At 48.8% G+C, this 13,472-nt stretch overlaps 1 protein-coding gene across 1 annotated transcript in view; it reads right to left on the bottom strand.

The window, feature by feature from the left end:
• The window catches only part of APBA1 (amyloid beta precursor protein binding family A member 1), a 67,766-nt gene that overhangs the window by 8,918 nt on the left and 45,376 nt on the right, over positions 1 to 13,472 (bottom strand). The window contains exons 7-9 of the mRNA XM_004440634.3: positions 13,207 to 13,392; positions 9,358 to 9,537; positions 6,860 to 7,072 (exon numbers count right to left, since the gene is read on the bottom strand). Coding sequence (XP_004440691.1) covers positions 6,860 to 7,072; positions 9,358 to 9,537; positions 13,207 to 13,392 — 579 coding nt within the window. The remainder of the gene's footprint in view (positions 1 to 6,859; positions 7,073 to 9,357; positions 9,538 to 13,206; positions 13,393 to 13,472) is intronic.

The following is a 13,472-nucleotide window of genomic DNA, read 5'->3' as shown; positions in this document are numbered from 1 at the left end:
TGAGCCTTGCCTCTCTGAGTGGCAGAAGTGACGCACACACCTTTTGTTTCTAAGTGACAAAGATACACTTTAGATTGAGGGGTGAGGGGCTTTTTTTTGCCCCTGGTTGTCTGGCTTTATTATGTTTGGCCAACAGGTATATACCAGTGGTTCCCAAAGAGGGGACCCCACACCAGCAGCATCAGCATCACCTGGCCCCTTTTGGTAGAAATGCAGAGTCTAGGATCCAGCCAGACCTACTGAATCAGAAACTACAGGGGTGGGACCCAACAATCTATGTGTTAACGAGTCTTCCTGGTGATACACACACAACTGTGAGAACTGGTGTAGATACCACTGCAGAACAATGAACTCACCTGTACCCATGTGACAATTTCTCCAGGGGATGATCAGGGCCAAAGATGTCAATTTACTACTCACCCCTGTGGCCAGTGTGCTCTGTGAGAGCAAGTGCTAGCCACGTCACGGTGGCAGTGATGGCTTGTGGGAGAGTTGGGTGGCCTGATGCCCCGTCAGCCATCCCCATGTCTGTACTGCGTGTGAGCGCCTCTAAGATGACTGTCCATCAAAACCATCCTGATGATGAAACCAGCCGAACCACCTGTCACTGAACACTGACTCTTACCAGACACGGACCTGGAGAGTCACAGGAGCTGTCTCCTTTAATCTCCTTGACAAACTGGCAGCTATAATTATGCCCATTTTATAGAAGAGGAAACTGAGGCTCAGAGATACTAAGGAAGTCACCCAAGTTCACCCACAGCAAGATTCAGTCCTAGATCTGTCTGTATTCAAACCCACAGCATTTTCTCCTCCACCACAATCCCCCATATAGACAATGGTAGAGTGTGTGTCATTCATAAGGCTTGCTTAACAAAGAGGCCAAGCAGAGCAACGGAAGAAGGAACTTGTGCCTCCAAACCTTTTATTCTAGCCTTGCATGGGGCCGTGTTTTCAGCTTACTTCCCTACCTGGCGAGAGTTCTACAGGGCTCCTGGCCCCTGGCTTCCCCACTGCCTTTGATCAAGTCCAGTTTTTCCTCTCAACATGTGAATTTTAATGGGGCTCAATTTAATTTCCCACCTCCAGAGTCTCGGCCTGTTTCCTCGGTGTTCTGAATTGCTCTGTTTTCTGCGGGATTTGAGCCTCCCGATGGCTGTAACTTGGCTTATGGTGACTCGGGGTGCACAGACAGGTAGGCGTTACCACGTCTCTCTGTGGTTTCTGGAAACCTCTGGGAACCTTCTCTGGTTAAAGAAATGATGTTTTCAAAGTGGAACAGCAGAATGAGCCGAGGGCGAGTCTCCCAGGGTAAAGGGAGGTCCGTGGGGGGATCCCGGCCTTCTCACAACAGTAGGTCCCATCGTCCATGCCAACAGACAGGGGGATGCTCAGGCTTTCTGCTCCAACAGCGGGACAGCAGGGCTTAGTGAAGAGGACTCTGCTATGTTAGAAGACCTGGGCTCAAGTTGTGTTTCTGCCACCACTGCTATGTTAGAAGACCTGGGCTCAAGTTGTGTTTCTGCCACCACAGGCCGTGGGGTCTTGGACACTCTGCTCTATCCTTCATCTGCCTCAGTCTCCTCATTGTCAAAACAAATGGTGACACCCATTAAGGTCCCTTCCAGTTCTAATTTCTATGATTTCACCTCTTTTCATGCTTTTTCTTTCCTAAATGTATTTGCTGACACCACCACATCTCAACCTTACGTTTGAAAACATCTATTTCTAAAATTAAAAACAGGCTTCTTTCGGGGTGGGGTGCTCAGACATCATTCATGCATATATTTCTCTCTTCCTTGAGTGCCTCCTCCTCCTCACTCATTTAATCAGTGAATATTTATTGATCACTTTCGATGTGCCAAGAAACGTGTTAGACACTGGGAGTCGGTGGAGCTGGGCCTCTAGGAGCTCGGAGTGGGGGTAGCGGAAGGGAGCTGTGGGGCACACGGCAGGGCAGCCAGAGGGTGTGAGTCCCTTCACCTCCCTCTTGCCACAATCACACACCATGAGACCAGGAATTTGTGCGAAACAAGAGCAAAGAACGCTGAAAACGAGGAGCATGTTGTTAGAATCACAGCCCTTCGGATCAAGCCACCTGCTTTAAATGTTTACACCTACTAACTGCTGGGATTGTTCAGATATGTTGGTGAGGTACAGGAAAACCTTACAGAGCGTACAGAAAAGCAAGAGAGTGACTATTTTTTCAATGTTACCTAAAGAGTTCACATTGCTCTGGTGGGTTCTTCCCTTTAGTGAGAATTGATTTAAGATGCTTGATTTGTCCCTCAGTGAAAGAATTTCTAGACTGGGGAAATGTGCTACAAGATGAGGCTTAGAGAGATGGAAATTTGAAATAACTATGCATTTGCTCTGCTATTGCTAATCGATGCTTCAAGTTGGGTCCCATTAACTTAAGATTTCTGAGCTGCCATTTTATTGGAGGTGCCAATTAGATAAATGGTCATTGCGTCCCCATGACAACGGTGGAATGGTGCAGCAAATTCAGAAATATGGCGGGAGGGGAAGGGTAGGGAAGAGAGGAGGGGAGGGGAGAGAAGCCAGAATGGTCTCTATAGCAACAGGAAAGCAGAACCATGATGATCCCAGGGAAGGAAGGGGAAGTGGTGCTCTAGTTTAAAAAAGAAATCTAGAGGGCAGGACGATGGAGGTGATGGCACGAACAGGCAGAATGCTAACAGGCTTAGCCTACCAATACAGTCATGCATCTCTTAATGATGGGGATACCTTCTGAGAAATGTGTCGTTAGGCGATTTAGTTGTTGTGTGAACATCATCGAGTGTACTTACACAAACCTAGATGGTATAGCCTACGACACACCTAGGCTATGTGGTATTGGTCTTACAGGAGCACCATGGTTATATGTGGTCTGTTGTTGACTGAAATGTCATTATGTGGCGCATGCTTGAGGATTTATGAAGGAAAAATAAGAGCTGGGGAAGAAAGCAATTGAAATAATACCTATAACTCTATTCTAGAAATGTATTCGAGGGCTGGCCCCGTGGCTTAGTGGTTAAGTGTGCGTGCTCCGCTACTGGTGGCCCGGGTTCAGATCCTGGGCGTACACCGTTGCACTGCTTCTCCGGCCATGCTGAGGTTGCGTCCCACATACAGCAACTAGAAGGATGTGCAACTATGACATACAACTATCTACTGGGGCTTTGGGGGAAAAAAGGAGGAGGATTGGCAATAGATGTTAGATCAGAGCCAGTCTTCCTCAGCAAAAAGAAGAGGATTAGCATGGATGTTAGCTCAGGGCTGATCTTCCTCACAAAAAAAAAAAAAAGAAATGTATTCTATTTCCTGTAACTAGGCGGAAAAAAGGTCAACATGCATTAAAGTGGCAGACGCAGAATATATCACTTTAGACTCTCATTCCTCAAAGCACAGCTGGAGACTGGAGATGTCGTCACCCGGGAGTTGGGTGAAAATGCAGACTCCCTCCCGAGACCTGCTGAATCAGACCTGCATTTAACAAGACCCCCGAGTGACTGAAATCAACGTTCGTGAAGCACCATCTACCAGGACAAGAGGTGCCTGTTAAACGCATCGAAAGGAGCACTGACACCACACTGAAACAAGCAATACTAAAGTGAAGGCTTGAGGAAGCCCGGAACATTCCCCAGCAGTGGCCCAGGGGGGTGGGGGAGGGACAGTGTGAGCATCTGCTCAGGTGTACGCAAAAAAGGTGTGTTGTCTAGAGAATTTAAAACCAGTAATACAACTCACCAAAAGCCTTCCTTTGGTACCGGCAAGTCTAGCTGGAATCAGTGAGGAAATTCTCCTCCCAGCCAGGGAGGACCACGGGGATGCCAATCACCTGTTTCCACTGGACAGGGCAGCGCATCCCTGGGCACTGAGGAAGTGCAGCTCTGTCCTAATTGGGGCCCGCCCCGCTGAGTCCTCCTCTGCTGAGGGCGGCCACAAAGGCAGTTTTTCTCACTCTCCATCTTCATCAGTGACATCTCTTGCATCACCACAGGGCCTTTTAATTTTGATTCCACAGAGACTCCGTTACAGACATCAAAGGTCAGCTACTCGCGCAAACAATCCTTTTCCCCTAGGAAACTGCTCAGACGGTGCTCCGACTGCACTCGGAGCAAGCTCTGTTTCCACCTTGACGGGTGAGCCACCCGACAGAAGACGAGTCCCTGTGTGGTACCAGGGCAGTCAGCGCCGCCCTCCTGGGTCTCACAGCCTCCCTCATTTTGTCTGCAGAGGAGGCAGGGTTGGACACAGGGATCTGGACTTGTTTGTCTGCTGGGGGCGGGGTCCTGGGCAAGTCGTCTACGCCTTTGGAGTCTCTGATGACTCATCTATGAACCGGGTGTTTTCCGTTCCCCACTCTCATGGGCTGTCTGTCGCGGACAGACAGGGAGGTGACTCACGCCTGGCAGGTGTGTAATGGGCACTGGTGTACAGACTCGCCAGTCCTCAGGGAGCCCTGCTTATGCCCACCCAGGCCCCGGCCCTACCTTCACTCAAGTTATCCCCTCTTCCCGCTCCTCTTTCCCAAACCTTTTCAGACCCAGATCAACTGCTACCCTCTCTCATCCACCTCCCCTGTCTCCCACATCTGAACTCCTAGACCCTGAAGACAGGCTTTCTCATCCTCAGCACTATTGACATTTGGCCCGGATAATCCTTTGCTGTGGTCCCTGTCCTGTGCACTGTGGGATGTTGGGCAGCATCCCTGGCCTCTACCCACTGGATATCACTAGCAAAAACTCCTCCCTAGTTGTGACAACATAAACTGTCCCCAGACATTGCCAAATGTCCTCCCCCAGAGGGGACAAGATCCCCCTAGATGAAACCCACTGCCCCAGGGTCTGACCTTACACCCTGCTGAAACCATATCACGGTGGCCGAGTGACCTGGCTCTACCACTGACCAGCTGTGTCACCCTGAATGATTACATCATCTTTCTGTGCCTCAGTTTCTAACTTGTAGGATGGGCATGACCCCACCCCACAGAGGTCTGCTGTGAGGGTTCTGTGAGTGAACAGGCATAGTCTCAGAATGGAGCCAGGTGCACGGCACTAGATCTCCGTTAGCTATCAATCCTTCCATTTACTTCTCTCCAACAAGACCAAGCTCCTTGGGACGGAGACTGTATCTAATGTGTCTCCGGTTCTCACAGCCCCTCGGTGGTTCTCACGTGTGCACAGGTGTTTAATAAGTAACTTGCTCACTGGTGTGAAAGGGCATCTGTGAACCTTGGCATGTGTGAGTGAGATGCCAAACACTGATGGGTCCTGTCTCCTCACCCTTGCCCACCCTTGGACTCTCTACATTGTCACACCACCAGATTAGTCTTCTCAGGCCAGGCTCAGACCTGTCTCTCCCTGCCACACAACCAGCCCACTGCCCATCAATTCAAGCAGGAACTCCCGAAGGCTCCCTTCCTTTCTGCTATCCACCGAGGCCATCCTCCTCCTTCAAGGAGCACCTTAAAAATAAGATAAAATTCTTCCCCCTCTAAACGCTCATAGCATTTCATCTCTATGTTGCCATCAGGGCCCAGTGAACTCTTCCAATGATAAATTATCCTCCACACGCATACTGTCATTCTGGCTTCCCCCATAGTTCAGCTCGGCACCTAAGAGAGGCCCAATTAAACATGTTTGAATGAATGTGCATGTTCAAAGTAGATGCTTTAATCTTATCTTTAATGAATATTAAGCAAGAAGTAGAATTTAAGTGGAAGATGTAGGAAAAAAAAAAAGAAACTAAATGAGGCCAAAGAGGACTATTTCTTTCTGGGTGTGATTATCTTATGAGGAATTAGAATCTAATCCATCTCATTAAAAACAAAGAGGCACCCATCTCTGCAACCTATACACACACTCACCTTGACCTCTCATCCCCTGACCCCTGGGCCAAGGATGTTGGCTTTTGTGATCTTCTTTTGCTTAGAATAACTATTATATGAATTCTCTCTCTCTCTCAAAGCTACATTCTAGCTAACAGTCTTTCAGGAAACCCCAAGGGACCACGGAAAGTCATTGGATCCCAGTTTGCCTGCAGGACCACAGTGAGGTCTACAGATACTGTAGTGGGGTTTACAGATACTGCAGTGGAGGAGAAATATTCTTGTTCCTACTGGTCATGCAGTCAGCAAGTTCCAATGTGCTTGAAAGACTTACCTGGATGCTTCATTTCTAAGAAAACCTAATTTCTTCCCCTCAAATATTGGCATTTAATTTTCTTTTAAGTAGGTTGTCTCAGCCTTATGCAACAGCATCAGCTCAGGTTGAACAAGAAGTAATTTCATTCAGGTGTGAGAATGAGAACACAGACTGTACCATCTCCTTTTTATAGCACCTGGCACGTGTGGATTGCATTACACAGGTTCTGGGGGAAGATAAACTCACCTGGATCACAGCCATGGTCACTGTGAAGGAAAAAGTGCTCTCAAACTTGAAGCGTTTCCATGATTCTTAACAGGGATGGCAAATCATCCCAAGCACATCTAGCTGACTGTAAGCGATTGTCTGGATTACTGAGCTGAGGAAAATTCTGTTGAGGCTGAGTCCAGGCTCAGTGGGAGAGAGTGCTGTGATCGATTAGTGATGTCTGTGATGGGCATCGTATTAGAGAGTAGTGTTTGTTAAGTGAGCTAAATACACCATCCTTGATCCAAAAATAGTTTCAGAGAGGAATCTGTAAATAATGACTTGATTGTAAACACCTGAGAGGAAGTCCACGCCTTTTGTATCTGTGTCCCCCTCAGTGCCTGACACTCAGAATATGTTCATAAATATTAATGACTAGATTGCAGTCACACTTCTTGCCATTTCAGGTCTACAACAGAAGCTGATTTTTCTCATTTACGTACCTTAATAATGCTCTGGCAGGTGGACAGAGGCAGGCCCACCAGGCTGGTGCCATTTATGGACATGATCTGGTCCCCGATATTCAGCTTCCCTGACTTCTCTGCAGGCCCACCATGCATCATGTTGGCTATGATCACGGTTGGCAAGATGGATCCCCAGCCAGACTCCACAATCACCACACCTAGGATTTCTCCTTTCTGCTTCTCGATGAAGACCTGCAAGGAGAAAAGCACTCAGAGAGCGTGGATCAGCCACCATTCAGGGCAGCAACAGAAATCAAAGCATCTCCCCTCTTCCCATCTTGACTAAAGAAGAAAGACATGTCCCTGATGACTCCAACCCAAACGAGTCCCGTCTTCTCTGTACTCCAGGGCATTTGGGGTTCGTAAGAAACGATTTAACCCAGCCCCCACCCTTTTTTGTAATTCTTCTTTCACATGAGCAATCTCGCCTTGGCAATACAACCTTGAGGGGCACCTTTCTTCTGTAGCCCCAGTGAGGGGGGAAAGAGGCTGTGTCCGTGGGAGTTTTGGTGGCATGTTATGGATTCCAGAAATAGCTTTTGGATTCCATGCACAGGCTCCCCCATCCCATGGTGCTTCACAGATTCTTTCCAACTTTTAAGACTCTTGAATTAAAAATAAATAAACATACATTACAGAAACCCTTCTCTGCAAGAAGAAAGCTGAAGAAAAAGAAAAAAAATGATGCTCAAGTTATCACAACCAAAACGTTGGAAGTGCAAACAGGAAGACTATGCTCTGAACATGCATAATTTTTTGTGGCCTTCCTGGCAGGGCAGAGAAGATGGGAGTTAGTCTTGGATACCTACAGTCTGGTAAGGTGTGCAGAGACACCACAGAGGGATAAGACACTTCTTGGAAGCATCCAACAAAGAGCATAGTTATTCGTATTCATAGATATACATATGCTCAAATACATACTGTAGTGGTGGCAGTTGGGGCCTGACAAAGTCCCCTTCACAAGCTGGTGTCCCCATCTGCTGCTGCTGAAGTGGACAGCTGGTCCCTTAACTACCCAATGGAGACACCCCTATTGTGGGGTCAATTGTGTCCCCCTCAAAATTTGTATGTTGGAGTCCTAACCCCCAGTACCTCAGAATATGACCTTATTTGGATATAGCGTCTTTACAGAGGCAATCAAGTTACAACGAGGTCATTGGGGTGGGCCCTAGTTCAATATGGCTGGTATCCTTATAAGAAAGAGAAATTAGGACACAGAGACATGCATAGAAGGAAGACAGTGTGAAGACACAGGGAGAAGATGGCCATCTACAGCCAAGGAGCGAGGCCTGGAAGAGATCCTTCCCTCATTCTCCTCAAAAGGGACCAACCCCGCTGACATCTTGATCTCTGACTTCTGGCCTCCAGAATTGCGAGGCAATAAATTTCTGTCGCTGAAGCCACCCAGTCTATGGTACTTTGTTACGGCAGCCCGAGCACACCTATCCAGACCTGTCCAAACTTGGTGTTGGTGACTGGCTGGCACAGGGCACAAACGCCTGCTAGCTCCCTCGGCCCAAGGTGGGACAAGTCTGTCCTGTGATTTGTGACTCAGAGCTTCTCTGGCTCAGAAGGAAGCTCACCCCTGTTGATGCCACATTCCTCCTTAGCATCCTCATCATCCTGCTGCCTACAATCGCTTTTTCCTGAGGGCACTCTCCCCAAAAATCCCGTGAATAAGAATCCCTGTCTCAGGCTCTGCTTCGAGAGAAACTAGGAGACCTAACATACATTAGGGGATAAAAAGATCACTTTCTCAGGACAGTTCCTTTTACCTATGAAAGCTGAAGCCCCTCAGCTGGACTTGCGAGCCCTCTAGTTCTGACCTGAACCCCGTGCTGGCCTCCTCATGTCCTCTCCCACACACACCCCCTGCTCCAACCACGCTGCCTCATTCAGGGCTCCCCAGACAATTCCCGAGCTTTCTGACCTTCACGCTCTGTTATTTGGCCAGGCCCTCTGCACATTCCTACCCTTTCCAAAAAACACCCAACCTCCAGACAGCTCAGACGGTGCTGTTTTCCTCCAGACACTCCCGCAGAGCTCAGCCCAAAGCACCGGGGCCGCCCCTGGAGGAGTGCAGCATTCATCGTCGGAGGCCCCCGATCGGCTCCAGCAGCCAAGCACAGTTGTCTCTGACTAGTGCTTGTGCCCAGCACCATCATCCAACATTTTTTGGTGCCCTTTCCTAGACTGTGGGCTTTGTAAAGACAATGCTCAGGTCTTATCCACCACTGGAACTCATCCTAATATTAGCTCAGGATTGCCGGGAGCAGAGGACACTGTGCCTCACTGTAGTCATTTAACAATAGAGCTTCATGTGTGAGGAGCCAGAGAGGTCCTGAGCCCCAAGCAACGTCTTGCCAACACCACACTCGTTACTTCCCCCCACCCTGTCCCGCCCTCACTTCCACAGTGGGGCTGCCCTCGCTCCCTGGCTGGCCCAGCTCAGAGAACAGCTTCAGGAAAGTACCTACATCTTTGCAGTTTTCTGACTTGGAGAAGTGGATCAGATCGTCGTTGTACATGTCCTGGGTGTTGAGAAGATCACTATACTCCTTCTGGCTGAGATCTTCGGGGTTAATCCCATTCGCCCTGAGGAATTCCTGGTATGCCACGCTAAAGGCCTGCCCAATGGACTGTGCGATCAGCTGGGCCTAGAGTGCAGCCAGAGAGGGAGGACGGAGGTCAACAGGGCAGCGCCATGGGTGGGCGGCCTGGGTCTCCTCAGGATTATGAAGCCAGGCCAGTGGGTCTACACGGGCACTAATGCCTGCTAGAGGCCATTTTCAAAACACGTGGGGGACATTTTAGATTATGACAATGATCGTAAGGGAGCTACTGGCATTCATTGGACAGGAGTCAGAGATGCTGGACTTACTGCCAAGCAAAGGCGAGTCCTACACAATGAGTCATTCTCCATCCGGCACAATTTTCAAATATCCCACTGGACATTCATGTACATGTAACACCTGCGTCTAATTATCTGAGTCCAGGACTCAACTCTAATCCACATAAAAACACAAAGACTTTAATTGCATAGCTCTAATACACATTGAACGTTCCAAGAATACAATTATCAGCCTGCACATCTGCTGTCCTGTGGGGTGATTCTGTGTGTGTGTCTTATCTATTTACCGATTTCTTATTTAGCTCTCAAGTCAAAATGTCAGATAGAAAGAGTTTACAATATTCAGCTGAATACTGTATTCTCATTTCTAGACTTATTAATCAAGTAGGTTTACGCATCTGATGACTCCATTATTCCTTCCAGAATGGTTGGGCCCAAGCACTGACATAGTATAGTAAGTTTAATTTTATTTTAGCTTGCTTTCCTTTTATTTATCCTTTGTGTTACATTTACAGTGATACTTTATTTTCTAAAAAAACTTTCAAAAGGGGGGGTTATATTATCTATGAATTTCAATTCAGGATAGTAACGGGACATTACAAAATATTTGTTGTAAACAGGGACTGTTGGGTCCAACAGAGTTGAGAACTCTGATCTAGTCCAACCCTGCATTTTCCACGTGAGGAGACTGAAGCCCAGAGACACAAAGCAACCTGCTCAAGGTCACACAGCTCCCAGGACAGGAACTCTGCTTCCATTGTTCTTTCTCGGGCACTGGACTTCGATAACATTTCCCTGCATTAATTGACACTATGACTTGGATAGCCAGCAGCACTGAGCACTTCTTACATGCCTGCGCTGCATTAAATGCTATACAAGGGCCATCACATGACTCCTCACATCAAGTCTGATCTTAAGTGTGACTGGTCCGCAAGCCGGCCGCCTAAGCTCTTGAAGCTAATGGTGTTTCAGAATTTAGAAATTTTCAGATTTTAGAAAGGTAACGGGGTGCATATATTATATACATTATGTAATAACCCTTTTAGGGTCTGGGGAAGTGCCCTATAAATGAACACAGTAATATTCCTGTGGCAAAATGTGTAAGAGTCACTGTGAGCTGGACAAATCCTATAAATTGCCTCATGGCAGTTCAGGGCAGGTTTATCAGCCAATTGACTATGAAAATCCCATTTGTTCCTCGGGGCTCTTTAGCCTTTGGAACTGCGTATCTCTTTTACTGTCCTCAGTGAACAGATCAGGAAATGGAGTTGAGAGGCTAAGTTGCCCTCTCCCTGGGATGGGGGTGGGCGGGGGGCTGAATCCCAGCAGATTGAGTCCAGCGCCCACCCTCCCACCCACCACACGGCTCTGCCTCTCTGTGAAATTCTAATGGGTGGAAAAACACCAAAACAAAAAGTCTCTGGAGTGACGCTTTAAACACACACGCTTCTAACCTCTACTTTCATTTCCCTATCTTCCCTAACTTTTGCTAAAAGCAGCTAAATGACAGTGAAATCAGAACGTTCTGTGTGGCTGGCTGTGGGAAAAGATATGCTTAACTTTTCTCACTCTGAGAACCTGGTGACTTCACACGCCTCAAGTTACATCAAGGGCCACCTCCCTATGTCCTGCCATAAAAGTGGAAGGGAGTGAGACATCGCTTCAGGCATCAGAGGCACGTGTGGACGGGTGGACCGAAAAATACACGCTGAGCCCATGACCAAGGGATGCACCTGGCGAACACCCAGGCTGATATTCATGCACTATCTGAATATCTGCTGGGGCCGCACAGCAGCCGGACTGTGGGAGGGACTATCACTGCACACGAGCTTTGCAGCCTCACGGCTTGTACGTGAAGGCAGGATTCCTATCCAGCTCTCCCAAGTCTGGAGCCAACGCTCTTCTTTTGTCCTTTGCTTCGGAAGCAAAAGGGTAAAGTTCCCAGGTCCACTCATGTCCTAACTCTTGCTTCCCCATCCTTTCCTTTCGTCATCTTCCCCCACAGGAACCCCAAGGAAAAGAAGCCCCTCCTGAGGAGCTCCAGCCTGGTGGAGGTGGCCGAGGGTCACATAGGGATGATCGTCCCTGGTGAGCAGAGCTAACTCCACATTTTCACTGGCCTGCAGGATACACGACGCTTGAGCTTCTAAATCTATCTCTTTTGGAACTTTCCAAGCACCTTCTAAAACTCAATTTCCCCCAGTTTGCAAAGTTTGGCCGCAGTCTTAAAGGAACAGCGGGGAGAATGGCCTGGAGAGGCACCTCTAGCTCTCTGCCTACTCAGTGACCTTGTCCCTGGGGCTGCCTTCTCGAGAACCAGCCTAGCAAAGGATGGTGCAAAACCTGTGAGCGTCTCCCCCCTCTCTGTGGCTGCAGCCACGCCAGCACTGGTACCCGGGAGAAAAGCAGTGTGCCTGACTCCTGATTTCTTGGAGGAAGGCAATTTATTGCAGCTAGATGAACTCGCTCTGGGAGAAAAATGGCCTCTTTTAAGGAGCCAAGGCTACCACAGGTAATTACAGAGCTTATTCAACTCTGGCTGGAGGAAGAAATAGCCAGTCAATGGTACTGACACAGCCCTCTCGGGGCTCTGCGTTTCAAAACCACTGGGGGACTGGGAGACTGGCCCAGAACGGAGCTGCTGAGGCCTGCCAAGCTTTGGGAGAAGCTTGGGTGCTAATGTAGCTTGAAGACTGGTGGTCTCGCCAGCAGACCCAGGGACAAGCGAGGAAGAAGGCCCAATGGCAGAAAGGGCCCCGTCTCTGTTGTAAACTAATTTTCTCTGCTGACTGATCACCCAGAGACATGGGGATTCGGAATCACTGGCTTTGTGACAGGAGCAGCAGCTGGTTTTTGTAAGGTCTGGGAGTGGGTAGGGGCAGGGATCCCAACGTTCCTGGAGCCCACAGGGCAGTCCTTCACAACCAAGAATTGTCCTTCCGAAGTGCCCTAGTGACCAGGTGGAGACCTACTCGGGCCCCCACGGCTCTGACTGCATTCCTCCCACTCTTCTCCTTCTCAGCTCTCCAGTGGCTTGTCCTCTGTGCCTTTCCTCAAACTACAGCAGCAGGCCCCTGCCTCAGGGTCTTTGCACCTGCTCTTTCCTCACTCGCACTTTATTCAGGTCTCTGCTCAGCTGTCACCTCCTCAGAAAGGACTTTGTTCACCCTCCCTGAAATAGCCCATCCCTCTACCCCAACCTAGTTTTATTTTTCCTTATTGAACTTTGCACTACCTAACTTTACATTAAGTATAAGTATCTATTTCTTTTGTCTCCCTACAACCATGATGAGCACCTTATCTATTTTACTGAACCGTACATCCCTAGCTCTAGAACAGTGCCTGTCACATAGTAAGTGCTCAACAAATATTTGTTTCATGTATGACTAATTAGGCTGATTTAGGTTCTGAGAAATAGAGAGAATTAGGCCACCCAAGGGCAGCCCAGGCTACAAGGAGGGGAGGCCACCCTTACGTCCTCAGACTCGAAGACGTGGCAGATCATCTTGTACTGCCTTTTTCCATCCTGGGACGGGTGGGAGGCTTCCACGTTCTCCTGGGAGTTGGAGCGGGGCATCCGCCTGCGGGCCATCAGCACGACGATGTTCCCGATGTCTGCGATGTAGGAAATGGTCCTCAGAGGGTGGTCCATCATTGTCTCCTGGACGGCGGAAGGGAGAGGATGGTACGTCCAGCACAGCACCTAATGGCCCATGAGAGAGTCTGCCGCCCCACAGCCCA

The sequence above is a fragment of the Ceratotherium simum genome, chromosome 20 (genome assembly GCF_057802395.1).
Source record: "Ceratotherium simum simum isolate JZ-2026a chromosome 20, ASM5780239v1, whole genome shotgun sequence".
In the NCBI taxonomy this organism is placed as follows: domain Eukaryota; kingdom Metazoa; phylum Chordata; class Mammalia; order Perissodactyla; family Rhinocerotidae; genus Ceratotherium; species Ceratotherium simum.
The sequence above is the reverse complement of the archived record's forward strand: the minus strand, read 5'-3'. Positions and strand labels throughout refer to the sequence as shown.